We start from the raw sequence: 24974 nt of genomic DNA, 5'->3' as shown, positions 1-24974 counted from the left end.
TAGGATTTGAGCATGAATTTGGGGGGATATAAACATTCAGGCAATTGCACCAGCCGTTACCCAGTTAGGGAGCAGACCAGCCACTCAGGCCTCCTTCCCACCTGCAGCCCAGACCTTGCTTTCCATAGGAGGGGACAGGTCTGCAGAAGCACATTTTACAGATGTGGACACCAAGGCCTCCACTCACTGGCTGGGTCACCTTGGACAACAGTCTTGACTCTCAAGCTTCAGGGTCCTCATGTGAGAGTCTATCACCTGCTGGGCTCGTCTCTGTGGCCACCACTCTTCACAACCCTTGAGGGACATTCGATTCATGTCCAATTATAGATTATAATCAACACTCTTTATTAAGCATGTGCTATTCGGAAGTGCCACCCAAACTTCCAAGCTCTTAAGGCACGTCATTCTCCCCCACAACCCAAGGAGGTCAGCACTGTAATTGTTCCCATTTTACAGATGAGGAAACTGAGGCTTAGAGAGTCTAAGTGTTCACACAGCTAAGAAGATGCTGAACACTGAATTCTAAACCTGAGGGACCCCTAGAGCCTTCATTCTTTTTTTTAATTAATTAACTTATTTATTTGGTAGCGCTGGGTCTCAGTTGTGGTAGGTGAGCTCCTTAGTGGTGGCATGTGAACTCTTAGTTGCAGCATGCATGTGGGATCTAGTTCCCTGACCAGGGATGGAACCCGGGCCCCCTGCATTGGGAGTGTGGAGTCTTAACCACGGTGCTACCAGGGAAGTCCTGAGAGCCTTCATTCTTATTTATGGGCCCCCTCAGACAATGGCTTCCTGCCCTTGAAGTGGGGAGAGGCTCTGGTCAGGGCTAAAGATTTAACTTTTCAGTGCCTCAGTTTCCTCATCATAAAATAGGGATGATAATAATAGTACGTACCTCAGGGCTGATGTGAGAATTCAGTGAGTTAATATGTGTAAAACATTCAGATCTAGTACAGTAGCCACTAACCATGGGTGGCTATTTAAATTTTAATTCATTAGCATTAAATAAAATTACAAATTCAGTTCCTCTGTGACACTAGCTGCATTTCAGGTGCTCAGTAGCCTCATGTGGTGACCATACTGGACAGCACAGATAGAACTTTTCCACAACCACAGAAAGTTCCATTTGTCAGCACTGTATAGAGCAACACATGGCATGAAGCAAGCCTCAAAAACTGTCACTCATAATTAATCCTAGATCATTAGTTATTGCAATTATAGTATGATTATATCTATTACTATCTATTAATCCTATTCTAGCCTATTATTTTTACATTTATATTAACATGTAATATAATTATTAAGTGCTATTATTGTTAGTCCTCGGACTGTTAACATGATAATATTATATTAGATTTATTGTTAATTGTATTACTATCCTATTGTTATTTTGTATTTATTATTATTAATCCTGTCGCCGTTATTATTATAAGCTACTATTAATCCTATTACTCCTAGACCTAATTGTTATTATTGTATTTATTATTACTACTAATATACTATTGTTATTTTAAATTTGCTATTGATCCTGTAATAGGTAACAGGGTTATTATTATTATTATTCATTAGACCTAATAACTATTGTTATATTATTATATTTATTGTTATCGATCCTTTTATTATTAACTCTGCACTGGTTAACTTTTATTATTAATATCAGTTGTTAATATCACTATTATTGGTCCGAATAAGTATTTGCTAGTAGTTATTGATTACTGTTTTTTTATTATTAGTCCTGAGAGTGTCCGACTCCAGGAACTTGGCAGGCAGTAGGTGCGCTCCGGCGCAGCGTTTTTCACCTTCAGGAGGAAGGGCGGTCTGCTCCCCGAGGACCGCTTCGCTTGTTTCCGGGGAATTCCAATAAACCAATTTCTCCCTTTGGGCCTCAATGACCTGTGAAGTGGGAGGAGCCAAGGCCGGCCAGCCTACCCGCGGAGAAGATGAAATCGCTGCTCCGAGCCGTGATGCTCTCAAATCTAGGGCAAGTCGGTGGAGGGGTATTCACTGTAAACCCTTCGCCTTTCTAAGGAAAAACAAAAACAGGGTGAGAAGCCTCGATCGCGGTGAACATTGAAACAAGAAACTGGACTCTGGAGGGGACGCCTGGCGAGAAGAAATTAAACGAGAAAGGAAACCACTTTGGGCCTCAGAGAAATCTGGCGCGAGAGAAGGCTTGCACCGTGATTAAAAAGGGGAAGAACCACAAGTCTCCATTTAAGTCAGCAGAGCTGCTGTGAGAGGGAAAGTGCTTGTGGCTGGCAGATTTCAGCAACCATTTGACAACTGCTGTGTACCTGGCTGCTCTGTTGCCACCACCTGGCAGCTGTGTGACTGCAGGCAAGTAATTGGTCTCTCTGGGCCTCAGTCTCCCCAAGTGTATGAAAGAGATAATAATATGGGGTGATGGGGTTAGGCTTCCCTGATAGCTTACTCCCTTTGCCCCCCATCCTCAGCTGCTGTGTGAACATCACTGGGGTACCTCCTCATGGGTTGCCAACTGAAGACTTTGCAGCTCAAATCCAAAGCTCAATAGGTCCTTCTGTGCAAAACCCTTCATGGCTCCCTATTGCTCCCAAGATAATTCCCCAATTTGCCACCAGGACCTTCAAGTCTCCATGTGATGGACCCGCCTTCTTCTCTTCCCATCTATCAGTCTAGGCATCACCACTGCTTTCTTGACTTTCCTTGAATGCACCAAGCTTATTCCCACCTCAGGATCTTTGCACTTGCTGTTCCTTATCGTGCCTGGCTGGATCCTTCTTGTCATGGGGTGGAGAGGAGGGGTGGTCTCATCCCAAATGTTAGCTCCTCAGGTCCTCTGAGCCTGTAGTCTAAGACAGTCTGGGAAGCACTCTCCATCCTGTAACTGTTTTGTCATCTTCATAATACATTATCCCATTTATCTATGTATTTATGCTCTGTGTCCCCTCACCAGAATGTCAGCTGAGGACATGGGATGCCCACGAGGGTAGGGATATTTGTCTGTCTTGTTCAATGCTGTGTCCGCAGCACCTAGAACAATGCCTGACACACATACTTGTGGAAAGCACACGTTTGTGGCCCATTCCTTCAAGGTTATTGAACTCTAAGGATCCTACAGCAGACAGGCCCCCTTCCGCCATCTGGGTGAAATCTGGAAATCCCCTCCTTCCGGGGGGAACCCCTTCCTGTAGCTCCAACGGCAGGACTCAGGCCTGATTGTTTAACAAACACCCGTGTAGCAGTGTTTTCCCTTGGGCAAAGCTAAGTGCTTTAATGCACTAACTCATTTAATCTTCACAACAGCCCTGTGAAATGGGTACTCTTATTATTTCCATTTCACAGATGAGGAAATTGAGGTACGGAGAAGTCAAGTCATTTGCCCAAGGTTAGTAAGAGGGGGGGGCAGGGGAATGGAAGAGTGTGCTGTATGGAAAGGGGTGATGTGGCCCCTGCAAGCTGGGGGTGTGAGCGACTTGTTTCCTGTTGTGGGAGGGAGAGAAGAGCAGACATTCCTCTCTCCCCTCCCTCCCTCCCATGTGTTGGGGGAAGGGCTGGCTGGGTGCAAGCTCCCCCTCAGGCTGGTGGGGACCCCGCTGTGAACCTCACCCCACATAAGGCTCATAGATAAAATGAAAGTAGCCCCGGGGAGAGCAGAGAGGGAGGCCCAGAGGCCATGGGAGCAAGCGATCCGGGAGAGCTTCCTGGAGAAAGATGCACTCTTGGAGTTGGGGGAAGGATGGGCCCCTAGAGGCCAGTCTATAGGGCATGGGTTGCGACAAGAGCAGAGCTGAGGGTGGCGCTGTGGGGGTCGGCTCAGTGAAGTCGCGGCTAGTCGGGGCCGGGCGGGGTTGGGATCCTTCCCCGGGTGATGATGAAAGCTGCGGTCGCTATTGCACTGACCGGCCGGGCGCGCGCAGATAAGGCCCTGCGGGAGGGAGTCGGCGGGGTCGCGCCCCCTCGAGGCCCGGCGCCTCGGCCCGGCCCCGCCCTCAGACCCCGCCTTTCCTTCATCTGGCCCCGCCCCCGCAGCGTGCAGGCACCCGGTGGTCGCCGGCGCTCGGTGGGTGAGGCCAAGGTTGCCCCGCCCCTCCTGCCGTTCCTTCCCTTCTTTAGGCTGCGAGATACGACACCGGGTGGGCGAGCTGTGGGCGTGGCTTGGCAAGGCCCCGCCTCCCCGCGGGCCGGCGTCTGAGACCCCAGGACCTGGTCGGTCGCGGAGGATCAGGGCTGATGGGCGGGGCAAGGGCAGGCCCCGCCCCCAGGCCCTGTTTCTCCCCTCCCCCTTCTGACCAAGTCGGTCTCGCGGGCGGACCGGGGCGGGGGCTCGTGTGGCCCGGCCCCGCCCCGGCCCCGCCCCTGCCGCGGCCGCCCTCCCCCGCCCGGCTCTGCTCTCGCAGCCGGTTCCTCTTTACATAACGGCGCGGGGCGGCATGGGCTCGGGCCACCGCCTCCGCCCGGCCGCCCGCCCGGACTGTCGCGGCCCGCGGTGGCGACGACGGCGGCAGCAAAGTTTCCCCGGTGGCGGCCCGGAGGCGCATCCCCCCGCAACTGTCAAGCGCTGGCGGCGGAAATGATGAGGCGCTGGCCATTTTCCGAGCCCGGGTTTCCTGCCTGAGCCCCGCTCGAGCGAGCCGCGGGCCAGGAGCCGGCGCGCGGGAGAGAACGCGCCCGGGGCGGGGGCCCGCCCGCCCCCTCGGGATTTCGGGGGGCCGGGGGCGCGCGACGCCATGGGCCGGCCGGGCCCGGACCCCCTCTCTCTCAGGTAAGCCCGCCTTTCCCAGCGCTCCTCTCCTCCGGGGCTGGGAGGGCTTTAATGGGGGCAAGAGGAGGCCCCGTGTCCAGTTCTGTCCATTGTCTGCGCACTCTCAGAACAGCCTAAAATGTTGTCCTGCAGCTAACTCAGATGGGGGTGTTCGGGGGTGACCGTTCCCCAGCTCCTGCGACACCGTCCCAGCCGACCCCCGCACCCACACACGTGCTGGGGTTGTAATGGGGTAGCTGAGGCAGTGGGAGAGGCGCTGAGAGAGCGTGTGGCTAGTACTCCCAGTCCCCTTAAGGTAGCCCAGCCAGTCCACTTGTGCCTGGTGAGGAGGGGTTGGGGGTCACTGCTTGGTACCTGGAAAGTGAAAGTAGTCACCTGAGCTCCGTGAGAATGGAAGAGTCCTCTGGGAGGGGGGCACAGGCCCCTCCCCACTCTCCTAGGCCAGGCCATGTGGCTAAGAGGGTAGCCCTCCCCACCATTCCAGAAGCCCCTCTCCCCATTCCCTGTATCAGGGAGGTGGCGTTGCCCAGGTGCCCCCATGCCACAGAATCTGGGGGTTCAAAAGGGTTAGGGCTCTAAGAGCTCAGGTGTCTTTGGACTGGTACCCTCCCAGCCTATACCTGGGGCTCCAGGGGAATCCTCCCACCCAAAAAAATGGGACACAGGTCACTGGCCTAATAGGTCAGCAGGGCTGGGAAGGTATTTCAGAGGCCCTTAATGCCTGGTGCAGAAATCCCCTCTCTTCCCTCATTCTGTTCCTGGGGGCTTTTGGGGCAGTGGGGACTGCATTTGAGGAACTGGGGAGGGGGCCTGCCTACCATTCCACTTTTTTTCTTGAGTTTCCTCATTCTCCTGTTTCTCTTCCCTATTCCCGGGCCACAATGATGTAGGTGAGGAGGTCACTGCCTGCAGCTGGGGGCCTCCAGGGAGGGGAATGGCCAGGCCGGACTGAGTGGGAGGAAGTGAAATTGGGCTGCAGGCGGGGGGTTTTGGAACAGAGGGCCTGGCAAGGCGAAGTCTGAAGGGCCAAGGTCCAGCTTTGGGGGCAGGAGGGGCAGAGACCTGGCCTGCACCCCCTGGCCTGGGAAATGAGCCTCCTCTGACACCCACCAGCTGCCAGGCTCAGCCGGGGCAGCCGGCCGATCCGCATTTACAGTTCATGCCCGGGACCCCTGCCAGGACAGTGGGCACATGGATCTCCAGGGTTGTGGGTGTGAGTTGTGTCTGGATTTCCCATCACTGACCTGGCTGCCAGAGAGGAAACAGCCCTGGAGGCTCTTTGGGGCCTGCGGGCGCCCAGAGACCCAACCCTAACGAGGGGGAGAGCAGGCTGAGGCCATCTTGTCAGCCTGGGGTCAGCAGATGAGAGGCCAGGGCCTGTTGGGGAAGTTGGAAGAGTTTTTAATATACTTTTTCTGAGCCTTTTCCCACAACCCCCCTTCTGGGAGGGAAAAATCCTTCTGAGCCAAAGGGTGAACATTCCTAGAACTTGTGTGAGTCCCTGTGGGCCATGGAGGCAGCCAGCTGGGAAGGGGCTGGACTAAAGTATCAGCTGCTGGCGTCTGAGGACCTTCAGGGGTTCGGCAGCGGCAGAGGAGGGTCCTGGAAGCTTAGGTTCCGTTCCCTCTCTGCCTTTTTCCAGCAGAGGGCATGGGCAAGTGACACTTGTGAACTTCAGTTTCCCCCTGTGTGCAATGGGGTAATAATAGGCTTGTGGTAGGATATGCAATGTGCCTGGTAGCGAAAGGGTTCAATGACAGGTGGTGGTGACATTCATCGTTACCGTCACTAGTGTTATTGTTACTGGCTGTGGAACGTTTGTTCCTCAGCATCCCTTGAGCACCACCTGCACGTGCAGCTCTGGGGTTTCCTGAGTCTTTGGGAGGAGAATTCTGGAGACGCAGGTGATGGTGCTTCCTGGCTATATGGCCTTGTTTAACCACCCCAGCCTCAGTTTCTTCATCTGTGAAATGGGTGTGATAATAGCACCTACTTCGTTAGGGTCATTGGAACCATAAATGAGTGAATTCACAAAGTGTTTAGAGTGGCTTGGTCGGGAGGAAGAATAGTAATAAGGATGAGATTATTATCTTGTTTGAAGTGGATGTTAGCTCTGCTTGTTTTCCTTCCGGATACACCCGCCCCCACCCACCCCCATTCTTCTGAACCCTGGGCTTGATCCTTCTCCAATAAACAGAACTTTCTAATACAAATTAGATCCTGTAGAACCACTCCAGATATGGTGGTAGCCTAGGCCCAGCAGGTGCTGGGTAGCCCTGCAGCAGTTCAGCCTGTAGGGGCCCTTGGATGTCTGGGTCCAGCTATGCCACCTTCTGGATGGAGCCTCCCTGAGGGCAGAGAGGGACAGGGCTGGAGGCACTTGGGGGGAACTCCCAGCTGCCAGTTCCAGCGCTGCCACTCCAAGTGGGGGAGACAGGGCACATAAAGCACTCAGTGCTGGCCTTGTGCTCAATTAATAATAGATACTGTGTTGTTATTGTTATTATTATTAAAATGAAAGACCTTTTCTGTTCACGTCTTGCTTCTCCCAGTAGCAGCATGGGTTTTGGAGCCATATCTGAGCTTTGCCAGCTTCTGGCTGTGAGGCCTTGGGCAAGTTACCTGATCTCTCTGGGCCTCACCTGCCCAATGGGGGACAAGAGTTCCAGCTTTTCCTGGGTATATGAGCCTGTGTGTGAGTTCATATGTGAGGTATAATGAGCCTGGCACAGGGAAGGGACTCAAACTGTATTGGGTATAGTTGCTATGGCTGTGTGACCTTGGGCTTCTCCCTTAATCGCTCTGAGCCATGGGTTTCCTCATCTATGAATGAGAGTACTAATAGGGTTGTTTTGAGAAGAGGCATGCACAATGCCTGGCATGCAGTCAGCGCTCAATAAGAGCTACTGCTGTTAATGCCCAGGAGAGGGGCTGGCCCTTAATTGCCGGGTTTCCTGGGAAAACGGTCCCTAGGGGCCCCCTGGTGTTCAGCATCTGTGGCTGGGTGGAGCCGGAAGCTGCTTCCATCTGGCAGGCGAGAGAAGCCTGCCTTGGAGAGTCAGAGGTGTAATACAAGTTGCTTGTTCCCAGCCAGACCCTGTTCCCAGCTACCCGCCCTCCCTGAGGAAACTGAGGCGGGCAGGCTGCCCAGGGGAAGTGACTCAGCTGGGGTCACTCGCTGAGTCAGGCCTAATTGGACCCAGGAGCCCGGTGCCCCAGCTCCCTGGCTTCTGGGGCCTGAGGTCCCTTGGGGACTGGGCAGGTCCAAACCACAGCTGGACACCCACTTACTTGGGCCCCAAAGCCTAGACGACGAGCATTCTTCAGTTGGGGCTCCAGGGTCCCAGTGGCCACCACTGGGCTGCTTAGTCCAGCATCCTTCCTCCTGGCAGGGGCAGGGGGCACTTCCCCAGGAGAGCAAGTCCTCCTGGCGTCCCCCAGCCCCGCCCCGTCCGGAAACCCAGCAGCTGAGCAGATGGCTGGAAGATTTTTCCTCCCACGCCACCCTGTCAGGGGTCGGCTAGGGGGGCTGGGCCGCAGGCTTCCTTAGGAACCAGGCCTGGAGCCCCTGGGGGCCTGCCCGGATGTGGGCCCCCTCCCGGGCTGGCCGGGGCGGGGGGTGGGGGCGCGGGGTGAGCCTACCACTGCCCTGTGTGTCCCCAGGGAGGCCTGAGAGGGAGGACGTCTGTGCCCTGCTCACCGGGAGCTGACTCACAGGGCGCCTGAGGGGGAGGCCTTGGCCTTACGGGGCTGGGGGACTGGAAATGCAATTAGGGGAGGTGGACACAAAAGAGGGCCTTTGGCATGGAACCTGTCCTTTGAGAACTGGCACTCTGACGTCGTCTCACAGGAGGAGAGGCCCAGAGAGGGTGAAGAGTGTGGGGAGAGGTGCACAGGCGTGGGAGGGCTTGAGGGCACCCGTCCTGATATCCTGAGGAAGCAACACCGTCTGGGGGCGTGGGGTGTGCAGAGCTGACCGAGAGGCTTCCCCTCTTCTCCCCTCAGCCCAGGGGCAGTTAAAGAAAGAAATCACACGCTGGGATGGGGTGGCTTAAAGAGTTCTGCCTATTCTTCGGGAAGGTGGGCCCTGGCTTTCCCCACCTCCCGAATGAAGGCTGTTGGCCGGGGTGTTGGGCTGGGGGTGGGGGCAGAGGAAGCCAGAGGACATTTCCTGTTCTGGCAGTCTGTGCTGGTGTGATAAATGTCCTCGGGCACTAGGTGACCCCAGAGAGAGTGCATCAGGGCCCCTTGGCTGCCCAGTAGTCTAGAACAGAACCCACTTCTCAGCTTCCTCAGGACCCCATAACCTTTGCTGTATACTTCCCATAGGTTTCTCCACAGTCTGGCCAGCTCAAGTGGTGTGAAAGGGCAGTGGGTCTCCTGTCAGGCAGTGTGTGTTGGAATCCCCTCAACTCTCTGGGCCTTCTTGGATAGGAGGTCTGGGCCCCTGAAGAAGTTGGTGTTTTGGGTAGGAAAGGTAGAAATGCTTACAGCAGCCTGGAGTGAACCCAGAGGCCTCCCTGGAGGAAGTGTCTCCCTCTGAAGGTATAAGACTTCCTGCACAAACATCTGTGAGCTGTGGACCTGGGGGAGGATGGAGACGCTGGACTGGCTCATTTTAACTTCACTTACCACAACTGAAAATATTCTTCCTAAACCTTGGCAGGTGAAATTCCCACAGGTAGGTAAAGACCTTCTCTGCACCTGGGCCTGATAATTAAACAGGAAATATTAGCTTCCCCAGATTACATTATTATCCAGGGTGATTGGACAGAGAAGAGGCTGATGAGTCTCAATCTCTGGGGTCCTGGGTTAGAGTGAGCCCCACAGCTGAGAGCCAGGATTCCCAGCTGTTCAGAACCTGAATTCTCCCTGACTTGGTGTAGGATGTATATGCTTGAATAGGGGACACCAGGTACTGGCTAAGGCTTCAAGACCCTTAGCAGGGACTCTGTGGACACAATTGTTCTAAACTTGGGTCCGGAAAGGCAGACCCACCCTCACCCTGACATGAGCCCCAGGATGGTCACAAAAGTAGCTGCCTCCACCTCCATGTGTTTGCTGTGGAGACCTGGGGTGAGAGGGTAGTTTGCCGGGATGCAGTCTGATCTCCCTGCTCCACATCACATCGTCCTTGTCCCTCACCCTGATGTGGGATTTTAGGATATCCTGGACCCCTACTCCCTTATGCAGCAGAACTCCCGCCACAAAAGCCCAGCATGAGGCGGTGGGAGGGACCCCTGGATTTTCAGGTCCCTCTCTGTGGAAGGCTGTTTATCCCTTTGATCACCCAGGCTTCTGGATGGTCCCGTGGTGGGGGGGAGGGAGGGTGTTGGAGGGGATAGAAATGCCCAAAGACCCCTTTACTCCCTATACCGCCTAGCTGAAGCCTGGGGGCTCCTGGGAACCCTCTGGTGATTGGTAGTTGCTTCCTGCCAAGACCTTTTAGGGCCTGTTTGCAGGGTTGGCGTGATCTGATCAATTGCTCTTCCTCTGTGTCTGGCACATAGTAAATGCTACCACCTGGGACCAAGGCCCAAGGAGGGGACCACCTTCCTGCAGCCTGGCTGCCTACCCCGGCCAGGCGTGGCCCCCTCCCCGGCACAGGCCACACTGAGTGCTCTGGCTGGTGACTTCCTGCCAGGAGCTCCTGCCTGGAGCTGCCTGAGCAGCACTTCTCCCCTGAGAAGGCCTTGTGTTCTGGCTCCTGTGACACCCCCTGCCTGGCCCAGCCCATGAAGCTAGGCTTCACCTGTGGCTTCTTGCAGCAGGCAGGCCTGACGTTCCCTGGAGCTGGCCCTCCTCTTTTCTAACAATAATAGTAATAAAATAGCGATAGCCACTTGTTTCTTGAGCCCCGTGCCAAGCATCCCACAGACATCAGAATGCTCCTACTGAATGCCAAGAGAAGAATATTAGCCCATTTTACAGATGGGGACACTGAGGCTTAGAGAGGGAAGCCCTCTCTTCTGCATCACACCGCGAGGAAGTGGCAGAATTAGGAGGTGAACCCAGATTTGGCTGGTAGCTCTACTGTAGAGATGTCATCTGCGGTGGTGAGTTTCTCAGAGCCCCTCAGCCTTTTCTGTGAGTCCACGCAGGTCAGGAGCACGATTCCAAGAGTATGACTGTCAAATAGCAGCCTGCCTCAACCCCAGGAGTTCCTTTTTTTTAATATATATATATATTTATTTATTTTTATTGGGTACGTTGGGTCTTTTTTGCTGTGTGCGGGCTTTCTTTAGTTGCAGTGAGTGGGGGCTACTCTTCGTTGTGGTGCGCAGGCTCCTCATTGCCGTGGCTTCTCTTGTTGCAGACCATGGGCTCTAGGCACATGGGCTTCAGTAGTTGCAGCACATGGGCTCAATAGTTGTGGCTCACGGGCTCTAAAGCGCAGGCTCAGTAGTTGTGGCACACGGGCTTAGTTGTTTCGCGGCACATGGGATCTTCCTGGAGCAGGGATCAAACCCGTGTTCCCTGCACTGGCAGGCGGATTCTTAACCACTGTGCCACCTAGGAAGCCCCCAGGAGTTCCTTAATTCATGCAACTAATATTTCTGGAGCACCTGCTCTGACCAGGCCCTGTGGAGTGGGCAGGGGCCTGATGGCCCTCGGCCCACTGGGGGGCAGACACCACGGGCTGAGGGAGCTGGATGGTGAGCAGTATTGCTCACGCATAGCTGGCACTTCCAGAAGAGCAAGCGGGTTCTAATCACCACTCTGCCCCTTGAGGGCTCTGTGACCCTGGGCAAGCCATTCCTCCCACACCTTAGCTTTCTCTTCCATAAAATGGGCATAATTCCTCCAGTGGGGAATAAACAAATGAATAAATACAAAGTGTTTAGCACAGAGCAGGGCACACAGAAAGCATGAAATAGCGTCATTTATTGTTGTTTTAAAATTTTTGCCCTGTGGCTATTTTCCAATCACCTGGTGGGTTTGCGACCTGGATGGAGGAGCTAAGTCCTCCTGACTCCAGCAGGAGCTGAATGAGATTTTTATATCCCCTCCTCTGGATAAACATTCACTGGGCGGTGAGTCTTCCTTGTGGTATACATTCAGGCACTGATCAGGTGTTTTGGGGGGGCCTTCTGTGTGGGGTTTCCATTAATTGCTAGCTTTGGGACCTCTGTGCTTCAGTTTCTCCACCTGTAAAATGGGAACAATTTTTGGCTCTATCTCCGAGTACTATTGTGAAGCTTGGGAGAGTTAATGTTTTGCAAAAGCAGTTAGAAAAACGCCTGATGCATAGCAAGTGCTGAGTACACACCACTCTTCTTATGGGGAATTGTAGTAGAGGGCCCATTGAGCAGGGCTGCCAGCCACTGCCTGGGCAGTGAGAGAGCTTGGAGCAGGCACAGCTATTCTGAGAAGGCTCTTAACAGGCTTTGATGTACAGGGGTGGACAGGCTTAGGTGTTCCAGGCAAAGAGACAGGCCTGGGTGCCCAGGAGGTTGGGTGGCCCAGCGAGAGGTGGTCATTGGTGGGTGCTGGCCACCACACACCTGTCAGAGGAGCCAGAGGTGGCACATCCAGCTGACCTCTTGCATTCCTATATTCATTCATTCAGCAGGCATTTATTGGGCTCCTGCTGCATGCTAGGAACTGGGGATGAAGCTGGGAGTGGCTCCTGGTGTCGTGGAGCTCACAGTCTGATGGAGAGATAGTCACTAATTAAATAATCATAGCTATTGAATGAGAGCACGTGACCAGTGTGCTGAAGGACAAGTTCAGTACTCAGTTGCCAGTGAGCTTATGGCAGGCTTCTCTTGAGTGAGATTGGAAGCAGATTAGGAGCAGGCAGGGCACAGGGACGCCTGATGTCCAGAGGCAGCTGGTGTGAGGGCAGATCACATGGGGTCTTGTGGATGGGACAGGAGCTTGGGTCTGGAATCCGGTTTCCCCAACCTGTGAGGACAGTGCTGGTCTCACCTGTGTCAAAGGTGTGGAGTGGCCAAGCGGTTAACCAAGGACAGGTTACCCACGCATTCAGGTAGAACCCTCCCCTTCAGCGACAGGGGTGGTTTCTTGGCAGAGCGTGGTGGCCAAGGGCATGTATGGCCCCTCTCACTTCCCTGCTGCCCACTGTATACAAAGTGCCTACTGTGTGTAGGTGCTGAAGACCCTGTGATGTGCAAAGACATCAAGTGTGTGCACAGCACCCTCCCAGCTGGTGCCGTCTGGGGTGTCCAGCTGTGATCGGTTGCAGGGTCACCACCATGGCCTGGAGATATGGAGTGGGGTGTGGCAGAAAGAACCCCAGTTTCTAGGTTCAGATTTCCACCCTGAGTCCCCTTTCAAGGACTCCTTGCAGCCATCTTATGAGGTAGATACTGTGCTGCTCCCCATTTGACAGATGAAGAAACTGAGGTTCAGAAAGTTCCAATCAGAGGCACATAACCAATACCTGTGTGTGTGGTGTGTGTGTTTGTGTGTGTGTCTAATGTCTGTCTGTCTGGTTTACTGCTGTATCCCCAGGGCCTAGCACAGTGCCTGGCACACAGTAGGCCCTCAGTAATATTTGGGTGGGGATGTGTGAATGAACAGCCATGATTATGTGGTCGCCAGCAGGGGCCCAGGCCCAGCCAGGCTTAGTTGGAAGGAAGGACAGTACTGATGGTAACGAGAGGTCCAGGGTTCAGCACCGTGGACAGCAGAGGGTAGGGGGCTTCAGCTTTTTGATTGTGTGGGAGCCCCAGTTGGGATGAGCAGGCAAGGGTCTGCCTGTCCTGACGTTCCCCCATCAGAGCAGGAACTGCCTCTGCACCCCTTATGCGTCTTGTTAATTTATTCCTTTTTTTAAAAAATTAATTTATTTTATTTTATTTATTTGTTGGCTGCGTTGGGTCCTCATTGCTGCACACGGGCTTTCTCCAGTTGCTGCTAGCAGGGGCTACTCTTTCATTGTGGTGCGCAGGCTCCTCATTGTAGTGGCTTCTCTTGTTGTGGAGCACGGGTCCTAGGCACGTGGGCTTCAATAGTTGCGGCACATGGGCTCAATAGTTGTGGCTCACGGGCTCTAGAGCACAGGCTCAATAGTTGTGGCGCACGGGCTTAGTTGCTCCGTGGCATGCGGAATCTTCCCAGAGCAGGGCTTGAACCGGTGTCCCCTGCAGTGGCAGGCGGATTCTTTACCACTGTGCCACCTAGGAAGTCCAATTTATTCCTTTTTATTCGTTGTTTTATATTTATTTTTATTGACACCAATAATACACCCTTATTGTAACATTTATTACAAGCCTTATTAAGCATTTCCTAGCTTCTAAATCCTTTACATTTATTAACTCAATGAATCCTCAAAGCACTGCTATGAGGTAGGTGAAATCATGGCCCTCATTTTACAGATGGGGAAAGCAAGGCAGAAAGAAATCACTCACTCAGGTCACGCAGCTAGTAAGTGGTTAGTGCTGGGATTTGAGTCCAGGCTCCAGGCACCATGTTCTTAACCGTATTTTCCAGGGGCAAGTAGTAACAGTCTTCCTTGGTTACTTCCCCACTTGCACCCCAAATTCTGGCTCCTCCCCACAGGTCATCCACTGTTTCTGGATGGTTTTGCTCCAGCCCATCGCCTAAATTTCCTGCCCACCACTTAAATACATTTATGTACACATAAGAATTGATAATTTTGCTTTTTGTGTTCATGTAAATGGGATCACATGGTTTGTATTGCTCTGTGATTTGCTTTTTCCCTTAACGCTGTGCCCTGGAGATTCCCCAAGGTGGTAGCATAAATATTCCTTCTCCTTTTCCACTGCTGCAGCATATTCCAGCCTGCAGATGTACCACAGTTTATTTCACCAGCCTCTGACTGATAGGGCTTTAGGTTGTATTTATTTTTTCCTGTTATAAATGTTGGGGCAGGAAACACCTAGCAGGGGATTGTCTTGTACGTGCCTCTCTGCGCATGTGGGCAACTATTTCTCTTGAGTACTTACAAGTGGAATTACTAGGTCTGAAAATGATCCTGCCAAATTGCCCTCCAAAAAGGCTGTACCTCTAACAGTACTGGCAACACTGAGGGGAGTGCCCACCTTGCTGCATTTTCACCAGCACTAGGTATTAACAGTAATTTTTGCTTTTTGACGCTGTGCTTGGAGCCTAGGATGTCTGGTGGTTGTTTTAAGTGGTCGTCACCCGTCGGCTCGCGCCTCTGTCGCTCACTCCCCACTGTGTCTTTCAGCCTGGCCACTCCACCTCGGTCTCCGCCATGAACGGGCCCACCCTGCAGTCCTCCTCGGCCTCCTCCGCGTCCTCGGCCTCCTCGGCGGCGGCGGCCCCGTCCCCGCGGGGCTGGAGCGAGTTCTGCGAGCTGCACGCGGTGGCCGCGGCCCGGGAGCTGGCCCGGCAGTACTGGCTCTTCGCCCGCGAGCACCCGCACCACGCGCCGCTGCGCGCCGAGCTCGTGTCGCTGCAGTTCACCGACCTCTTCCAGCGCTACTTCTGCCGCGAGGTGCGCGAGGGCCGGGCGCCCGGGCCGCTGGGACCCCGGGCCGCCGCCCCCACGCGCGACTACCGAGAGACGGGCCGCGGCCCCACGGCCAAGGCCGAGGCGCCCCCCGCCGAGCCGGGCCCCGCCGCCCCCGCCCCCGGCCTGCCCAAGGCCCGCAGCTCAGAGGAGCTGGCCCCGCCGCGGCCGGCCGCCGCCTGCTCCCTCCAGCACCTGCGCCAAAGCCTCCGCCACATCTTTCGCCACCGCTCGGCCGGGGAGCTGCCCGCGGCCCCCGCTGCGGCCGCGGGGGAGGCAGGCGAGGCCCCGGCCAGGCCCGGCCTGGCGAGGAAGCTCCTGCCCTGGAGCCTGGCCCGGGAGCCGCCACCCGAGGCCCTCAAGGAGGCAACGCTGCGGTACAGCCTGGCCGACGAGGCCTCCATGGACAGCGGGGCGCGCTGGCAGCGGGGGCGGCTGGCGCTGCGGCGCGCGGGCCCCGACGGCGCGGACCGCCTGCTGGAGCTCTTCGACCCGCCCAAGGTAAGACCCCGCGCACGTGCTTAGTGGCTACGGGTGGTGACACTTCTCCAGCAGGAAAGCACGCCTTTTGGAAAGCGAACTTTTCCTTTGAGAGTCGTTTTCCATTTACAGTTAGTACAGAGTTCCCTTATACACCGCACCTGGCTTTGCCTCATGTTAAAACGTTACCAGTACTGTGCACAGTCGTCTTATAATTAAGGAACAAACATTGGTACATTACTGTTAACTGAACTCCGAGGTTCCTTTGCAGTCCACTAGTTTCCCCCTAATGTCCCTTTTCTGCTTTAGGACACCATGTTAGATTTAGTTGTCTTGTCTCCATAGGCATCTCTTGACTGTGACGGTTTCTCAGGCTTTTCTCGTTTCGGATGCCTTTGACAGTTTTGAGGAGCACTGGTCAGGGATTTTGTAGAATGTCCGGGGACACATACATGGGCATCATGTGGGCTAGTGGCAGCCTGATCCATGGTCCTTGAAAACCCTGACCCAGATTGACTCTGACAAATAGGAGGATTTCTCCTAGGGAGCTCAGAACCATGGTGGAATTCCTTGGGGCCTCCTGTGCTTTGTAGATGTCTTATTTTCTGTCAAGTTTAATTTTTTTGGTCTTTTTCTTTTGCAACCAACTGAATCCCAGCGGTGCAGTTGAGGCTGAAGGGTCACTGTGGTCTATACACCTGCCAGACTCCATCTTTGACCAGGTGTGTCAGGTTGATGGAACCATGTGGTCTTCCTTTAATTCCCTTGTCTTTGTGGTTCTGTTATGTCCTAGGGCTTTGGTCTAGAGAGTGAGCAAAGCAGATTCTCAGCCCTGAGGGGTCACTGTCTGGGTGGAGGAGACCAACAATTATTCATTCATTCAAAAGATACTTGTTGAGCAGCTACTCTGTACCAGGCACATGCTAGGTGCTAGGGCTACTGAAGGAGTAAACCTACAAATGAACATGGAATTATAAATTGTATCTTGTGTTCTTAAGGAAAGCAGTGGCACCTCTGGGAAGATAACTGAGGGGCTCTAATTTGGGGGTTAGCATGGGGTGTGGTTAAGGAATCCCCTTGTGTGGAGTACCTTTCTTTTAAACTTCATTGTTAAGTCACACTCACATGATGAGGAGTGAAGTGCATCTGAAGCTCCCTGTGTTTGCACACCTGGTGACCCAGTGCCCCAGGGCTCTCCCTCAAGCCTCTTCCACGTTAGCAGCCCCCCCCCCCACACACACATTGACTCCTACCCCCATGAATTGCATTTCTCTGTTTTGAACGTCATATAAATGGAATCTCACAGTACATTGGTTTTTATGTCTGGCTCCTTTCACCCAGTATGTTCTAGCGATTTGTCCATGCTCTGGGGTGCATCAGAGTTTGTTTCTTTTTATTGCTGAGGAAATCCAGGCTGTTGTATGGATGTACCACAATTTGTTTATCCATTCACCAGTTGATGGATATTTGGGTTGTTTCCACTTTGGGACTTTTACAAATCATGCTGTAATGAAATATGCTATTAGGTCTTTGTATGGACATATGGTTCCATTTCCCTCTGAAGTGCTAGGTCATATGGTAAGTGCAGGTTTAAATTTATAGCAAACTTCTAAACTTTTCCCAAAGTGGCAGCACCATTTTGTATCCCCATCAGCAGTGTATGAATCTTTTTTCTTTTCAGCCCTTCTAGTGGACGTATATTGGTATCTCAAATTGTGGCTTTAATTTGCATTTCCCTGGTGACTCATGAGGTTGAGTACATTTTCATGTGTTTGTTGGCCGTTGGGATTGACTTTGTTTTCAAGTGTTTGTCATTTTTATTGAGTTGTCTGTCCTTATTGATTTTGTTTTTAAACTTTATTTATTTATTGGCTGCACTGGGTCTTTGTTGCTGTGCACAGGCTTTCTCTAGTTGTGGCGAGCGGGGGCTACTCTTCACTGTGGTCCACGGGCCCCTCATTGTGGTGGCTTCTCTTGTTGCGGAGCACGGGCTCTAGGTGTGTGGGCTTCAGTAGTTGCAGCATACAGGCTCAACAGTTGTGGCTCACGGGCTCTAGAGTGCAGGCTCATTAGATGTGGCGCAGGGGCTTAGTTGTTCCACAGCATGTGGGATCTTTCTGGAGCAGGGATCAAACTTGTGTCCCCTGCATTGGCAGGCGAATTCTTAACCACTGTGCTACCTAGGAAGTACCTGTCCTTTTCTTAATGATTTATGAAAGTTTTTATATATCCTGAATGCACTTTGTATTGTACATATCATCTCCTGTTCTGTGGTTGTCTTTTTACTCCTTTAATGGAATCTTTTCATGAACCTAAGTTCTGAATTTTAATGAAGTCCAGTTTATTGATTGCTTTCCTTTATGGTTAGTGCTTTTTTTAAATTTTTTTTTAAGCTCTTTATTGGAATATAATAGCCTTAAACTCTTGTACCAGTTTTTGAGGTACACCAGAGTGAATCAGCTGTATTTATACATATATCCCCATATCCCCTCCCTCTCGTGACTCCCTCCCACCCTCCCTGTCCTGGTTGCACCAGGTCTTTGTTGCAGCAGGCGGGCTCCTTGGTTGCAGCAGCCAGGCTTCTTAGTTTCGGTTTGCCAGCTCCTTAGTTGCGGCATGTGGGCTCCTTCGTTGTAGCATGCTAATTCATAGTTGCAGCATACATGTGGGGTCTAGTTCCCTGACCTGGGCCCCCTGACCTGGGCCCCCTGCGTTAGGAGTGCAGAGTCCTAATCACTGCACCACCAGGGAAGTCCCTGGTTAGTGTTTTTTGTGTCCCATTTATGGAATCTTTGCCTACCCAGGGTCATGAAGATCTTTCTTGTTTTTTCTTCCAGAAGCTTTATTGTTTGGGCTGAGTCATATTGATGGGCCTTCACGAGATCCATCCCAAATTTAGTTTTTGTGTATGGTGTGAGGTAGGGGTCACAATTCTTTCAGTTCTGGTACTACATGCTAATGTGACCCTCTTTTTCCCATTGGATTGAATGCAGTGCTGTTTTCATCCTAAATCTAGCGTCTGTGTGCTTCTGGACCCTTTTCTGTTGCATTGGCCTATGTGTCTATCCTTATGCCAAACCACACTCTCTTTACCAGAGTTTAACAGTGAGTCTTGAGAAGGTGACTTTTATTTTTTGGCCACACCATGTGATCTTCTGGGTTGGAGATCCAACCAGGGATTGAACCTGCACCCTCAGCAGTGAAAGCACAGAGCCCTAGCCACTGGACAACCAGGGAATTCCCACTGAGGAGGTGATTTAAGAAAAAAATTATTTATTTATTTATTTATTTGGCTGTGTCAGGTCTTAGTTGTGGCACACGGGATCTTCATTGTGGCGTACGGGATCTTTGGTTGTGTGTGCGGTCTCCAGAGCACATGTGCTCTGTAGTTGTGGCTTGTGGGCTCAATAGTTGCAGCGCCAGGCTGGGTTGCCCCTTGGTATGTGGGATCTTAGTTCCCCAACCAGGGATCAAACCCACGTCCCCTGGATTGGAAGGCAGTTTCTTAACCACTGGACCACCAGGGAAGTCCCCAGGAGGTGACTTTTGAACTGAGATGTTAATATTGAGATAAAAATCTCTGGGTAGTGGGAACAACATTGGCAAAGGCGCTGAGATGGGAAAGCATTTTGCAGGTTTTTAAGAAAGAAGAACATAAGTGTGGTGGGAGCACGGAGGGGGAAGATGGTGTGTGGGGAAGGATGCGCCAGCAGAGGGTCCTGTGAGGAGTTAGTATTTTATTCCAAATGTAACATGAAGCCTTTGGAAAAACACAAGTTAAAAACTTTACTGGTTGTTTTTTAAAAGTCTCAAATCTCTGACACCATTAAAGGCAAATAACGACCCAAACACATGGTCTTATCTGCATGATAATGTGGGGTTCCCCATAAAACTTTAAAAACAGGGACTTCCTAGGTGGTGCAGTGGTTAAGAATCCTCCTGCCAATGCAGGGACACGGGTTTGAGCCCTGCTCTGGGAAGATTCCACATGCCGCGGAGCAACTAAGCCCATGTGCTACAACTATTGAGCCTGTGCTCTACAGCCCGTGAGCCACAACTATTGAGTCCATGTGCCGCAACTATTGAAGCCCACATGCCTAGGACCCGTGCTCCGCAACAAGAGAAGCCACCACAATGAGGGGCCCGTGGACCACAGTGAAGAGTAGCCCCCACTCACAGCAACTAGAGAAAGCCCGTGTGCAGCAACGAAGACCCAACACAGCCAATAAATAAATAAATAACTTTATAAAAAAATAAAAATAAAAAAATAAAAACAACTGCTGTTGCTTAAAATAAACTGTCTTGGAAAATCCAGTGTCAGGAGTCAGATGGACCCAAGTTCAAACAATAAATTAGCTTCTTTCTCAGCTCTGGGGCCTTAGGCAAGTGATGTCACCTCTCTGGGCCTCAGTTTTCTCCTCTGTACAGTGGAGCTACTCAGAGTTCACACCTTGTGTGGCTGTTGTGTTAACTGGAAGGGCACACCTGCTGAGCACCTGGCATGGGGAAGGCTCAGTGTTACTGGTTCTTTTTGTTATTATGGTTGTCATGGTAATGAAATGATTTGGGGACTAAGAATGCAGATTTATTTCCAGCACTAGTTTAGGCCCTCAGTGCCCAGCTGGGATGCATGTTCAAGGCTCCTGTACTTCGGGAGCCCTGAGGGTGGGGCTCTGATCAGAGTCCTCAGGGCTCAGAAGTGGTGTCTGGCCCCAGAGAAGTGGGACTCGGAGTGGCAGCTAGGTCCCTGGGGCTCGCCCCTCCCCGCAGGCTTCCTGGGCCTCTGTCAAAGACTTGGTGGTTGCTACGTGACCTGGAGTGTCCCCCACAAAGTGAGCAGCCCTGGTGGGGCTTCTCCTGTCCCCTCCACAGAGTGCCTGGCCTGACTTATTTATTTGTTTGTTTATTTTATTGGCTGTGTTAGGTCTTCATTGCTGCGTGTGGGCTTTCTGTAGTTTCGGAGAGCAGGGGCTACTCTTCATTGCAGTGCACAGGCTTCTTATTGCGTTGGCTTCTCTTGTTGCGGAGCATGGGCTCTAGGTGTGCGGGCTTCAGTAGCTGTGGCTCTCGGGCTCTAGAGTGCAGGCTCAGTAGTTGTGGCGCACGGGCCTAGTTGCTCCGCCACATGTGGGATCTTCCTGGACCAGGGATCAAACCTGTGTCCCCTGCATTGGCAGGTAGATTCTTAACCACTGCACCACCAGGGAAGCCCTCTGTTGGCTTCTGACAGCTTCCCTTTGTGCTTGGCACAGTCTGGGGCTCTTTCTGAATGTTTCTTGGAATGACCTGGAGCGTCCAGTCTCTGGGCCGAGGATACCTAGACTAGAAGTCTTTAGTGTGCCTGCCTGGTGGGCAGCCATGACGACCTACCTCTGACCCTGGAGTTGTCTGTGGGAGCAGCTTTAAACGAAGACAAAGGAAGGTTTGACTGCCAGGGCTTGAGCTGTGGGTTCACATCCGAGCTCTGTCACTCGAAGGGTGCTCAGCGCCTGTCTGGAGAAGCCCTTGCTGCCCAGAGTGGGAAGAGGCTTGGAGGATGAGAACGGAGAGAGGGCAGCCACCCAGGGACATCACTGGAGACTCAGTCTAGTTGTCTGTAAAGTAGGGGTGATAGCAGTGGCCAAGCGTCAAGGGTCCCTGCGAGGGCTGTTGTAGGAGGGAGCTCACCGTTACAGGTGGTGTGTAAGCAGAGGTCGCAGGCTGCTGCAGTGGGCGGTTGGAGGAGACACGTGTGACTACTTCCCAAAGTCCAAAGTCTGGTTTCAGCGGCATCCCGGCAGGCGGACAGGAGGCGGGGCAGCCCTCCCTCTTACTGCGCACGGGCTCGCGGGGAGGCTGGGAATTGCCTCTGCTGGGGGGTGGTCATCAAAGGCCCCTTGGCAGGAGGTGACATCTGAGATGCGTGACAGTGCTGATCCTGGAAGATCTGGGTGAAGGAGTCCCAGGCTGAGGAAATGACAAGTGCAAAGGCCCTGGGGTGGGCATGAACCAGGAGACTCTGAGGAACAACCAGGTGGCCAGGGGCTGGAGTAGAGGGAGGAAGGAGGGATGAGGTTGGAAAGGTGATGGGGCTGGATTAGGTGGGGCCTTGTGGAGCACAGTGAGGATTTTAGGTTTTACACTAAGAGCAGTGGGAGCACTTGGAGGATTTAGGGCCAGAGAGGCTAGGACACTTACCCAGCAGTAGGAATGGGCTAGAGGAACCCTCTGGGGCTGCCTGTGGTCTTCCGTCCTCTGGGAGAGTGTGGCATGATTCTTCTCCTAGAAGACCCTCTGGTCCCCACGTCCGCTTGTCCTGTGGCACCTCCCTTCCCTGAGCCCGGGCGGGGCTGGGGGAGCAGTATGTTTACTGCCTTAAGTAGGCACCTATTATGTGCTAGGCATTGTCCTAAACACTTGACCTCAAGTCCTTCCCATGAAATCAAGCTTACTGGCCCATTTGACAGACGAGAAAACTGAGGCTGGGAGAGGCAAAGAAACTCACTCAGGATTGTGCCACTAGGGAGATCGGAACCCCTGATCCCAACAGGTCCCCACTCCTGAACCCCCCGCCACGGGGTACAGAGCACCATCTCCCGGCCAGGCCAGGCCCGAGATGTGCCCTCCCACTCAGCACTTAAAAACAAGAACGTTGGGTTGGTTGCCAGTGTTTATTAAAAACCATAAAATGGAGGGATGTCACATAAGAACCCAGTTACTGTTTTTTCTTAGAAACTGTTGGACCTGGCAATGCTGGGCCAGGATCCCTCAACGTGCATCGCAGCCTGGCCCTTGAGGAGGGAGAGCCTGACCGGGAAGTGGGGGGGATCCCAGGGTCAAGGAGAGATTACAGGACCAGCCACTGGGCTGGGACTGGGGGTGGCTGGCCTCAGGGCAGGGCTTTCTCAGGAGCTGGGGGCGCATTTTCAAATGGAGCACATTCGGGCTGGCCATGGCCTTGGGGCCATCCCTTTGCTCTTTTGGGCCTCAGTTTCCCCATATGTCCAGGCCTGGTTGGGCTGAGATAGTCTCAAAGCCCTGCCAGTCCTGCCGGGTTGGGGGGCTGAGCCTCCACTTCTCTCATCTGTACAGTGGGGGTAATGATGGAGTTCTAGTAGCTGTTGTTGAAAAACGCCTCTTTAGCCAGCATCTTTTTGGTGCTTGTTATGTACTAGGCACTTTACTGTCTTGGCTTCATTTAATCCTTACAGCAGCCCTGTGAGGGAGCTGTTGTGATTACCCCCATATCACAGATGGGGAAATTGAGTGTAAGAGAGGGTAGGTGGCTTGCCTAAGGTCACACAGCTCTGAGCAGCTGAGATAGCATTGGGACCCAGGCATTTGGGCTGCACCTGGTGCCTAGCGGGTCTCCAGAAGGATTTACTATTATTATCGTGGGTGGTGGTGCTGGTGGTGTTTAGCCAGTGGCTCTCTCTACCTGGGTGGGGGGCATTTGTTTTGAATTCTCAGATGAGGAAAGGCTCCCTGTGGCTATCTTGTCCAGTGCCAGCAGTTTACAGATGGGGACACCGAGGCCCAGTGGGGCTGGCCAGTGCCCCTCTCACCCAGCATGTGCGACTTGGTGGACCCAGTGTGCTCTGCCCTTGGCCTCTGCTGCTCAGCTCAGAGAAGAGTTAGAGGAAGGGGTGGGGGATCCACAGGGGGTTCAGCCCACAGCCCTGTGCTCCCCTCCTGCACCACAGGCCCCCAGTACCCCCAGGAAGGAGTGGTCTGGTTGGCAGTGGCTGGACCTGCTGGTCTTAGGCGTGCCCGGCAGCTGGTCCAGCAATGTGGTTCAGAGCTGTTCCTCCTCTGCTCCTTCTGAGCTGTCCTCGGGCAAGTGACTGGGTCTCAGTTTCCTCGGCTGTAAAATGGAGGTGGTCCCAGCGCCTGCAGGCATAGGGGAGGCTGCAGATACGGTGCGTGCCGACCACGGGGGTGAGGGGCCTGGGGGTGAGCCTGGCGGGGCAGCCCGCGGGCAGTGGGTGCTCCCGGCAGCCCGGCTGCTGCAGGGGCTGAGTGTCCTGAGCGCTGACTGTGGGCGAGGGCGGCGCCGAATCAGCCCCTCAGTGTTCCCCTGACTCCGCGCCTGCCTCACAGATGAGGAAACTGAGGCTCCGAGACGCAGGAGGAGCCACCGCTGGACCCTGGCGGCCTGCGCCCGGAGCCCGTGCCCCGAGTGTGGGAAAGAGGAAGCAGAAAGAAAGGGACGTCCGCCGGGGGCCTGGCGGTTTCCTCTCGGAGGCAGGAGCACGAGGAGGCAGAGGAGGGCCGGGCAGGAAGCGGCTGGGAGGGCGGGAGGGCGGCCTCCTAGGGCTCGGACAGACCTGGGTCTGAGTCCTGCCTCTGCCCCTCCTGAGCTGTGTGACCTTGGGAAGGGCACTTCGCCCTCTCTGTGCCTCATTTTCCTCAAGTAAAAAGAGCTGAGTGACAGCATCCATGTCTGGGCGACGCTGAACTAGCTGCTGTCCGCGTGCCCGCAGGTGGTCTCAGCAAGGCTTAGCCGCTGTAGATTGTTTGATTTTTGTTTGTTTTTTTTGCCAAGCGGCATGCAGGATCTTAGCTCCCTGACCCCAGGGATCAACCCTGCGCCCCCTGCAGTGGAAGCACAGAGTCTTAATCACGACTGCCAGGGCCGTCCCATGTAGTTGTTATTTTTTATTAGCCGTTTTCAGCACGTCGGGCACTGCATTTGACACATCCCATGCAATCACCACAAACCCTGGGAGGCGGGGACAGTGGTGAAGCCATCTCATAGATGAGGAAACAGGCACAGAGAAGTAGAGAGACTTGCCCAAGGCCACACAGCTGGGAGATGGAAGAGCTGGAACGGAGTCTGGTGTGAACTGGTCAAGGCCAGGGGGTTTAGCCCCAAAGCAGGCAGAGAAACCACCCACCCTTCACCTGCAGCCCAGCGGATCTTCCTGCGCCAGACGGAGCTCCAGTGTCCCAAGGGGAGATGGTGCATTGGAGGCCAGTGGCTCTCCAATCCCACCCTCTCCCGTGAGGACCAGGGGCCGAAGGCTCCCAGGGTGAGAGTGGGGTTTCCGTTCTCACTCTGCCCGGGGCTGCTTTGTGACCCAGGTGGGTCCCTGCCCCTCTCTGGGTGCCCAAGGGGCTTGATCCGGGCCTTCCGAGGCTGGAGGGGGAAGGAAGGAAGGGGTGGTGGTGGGCAGGGCTCCCGTGGGGCCTCCAGCCGCACACACAGCCACCCCATCTGCCCCTTATTGGGGTTTCGTGGAAGATCGTTTTTTTGAAAAGTGCTTTGCCGCTTAGAAGAAACCCCCAACCATGCTGAAACCACGG

At 53.7% G+C, this 24974-nt stretch overlaps 1 protein-coding gene across 2 annotated transcripts in view; it reads left to right on the top strand.

Annotated features, from left to right (window-relative positions):
* Positions 1 to 4422: 4422 nt before the first annotated feature.
* The window catches only part of SH2B3 (SH2B adaptor protein 3), a 36990-nt gene continuing 16438 nt past the window's right edge, over positions 4423 to 24974 (top strand). For both annotated transcript variants that reach the window (XM_057746838.1, XM_057746837.1), the window contains exons 1-2: positions 4423 to 4744; positions 14925 to 15710. In XM_057746838.1, coding sequence (XP_057602821.1) covers positions 14952 to 15710 — 759 coding nt within the window. In that variant the 5' untranslated portion in view covers positions 4423 to 4744; positions 14925 to 14951. The remainder of the gene's footprint in view (positions 4745 to 14924; positions 15711 to 24974) is intronic.

The sequence above is a fragment of the Hippopotamus amphibius genome, chromosome 8, assembly GCF_030028045.1.
Source record: "Hippopotamus amphibius kiboko isolate mHipAmp2 chromosome 8, mHipAmp2.hap2, whole genome shotgun sequence".
NCBI lineage: Eukaryota > Metazoa > Chordata > Mammalia > Artiodactyla > Hippopotamidae > Hippopotamus > Hippopotamus amphibius.
This window is presented reverse-complemented; position numbering and strand designations above follow the sequence as displayed.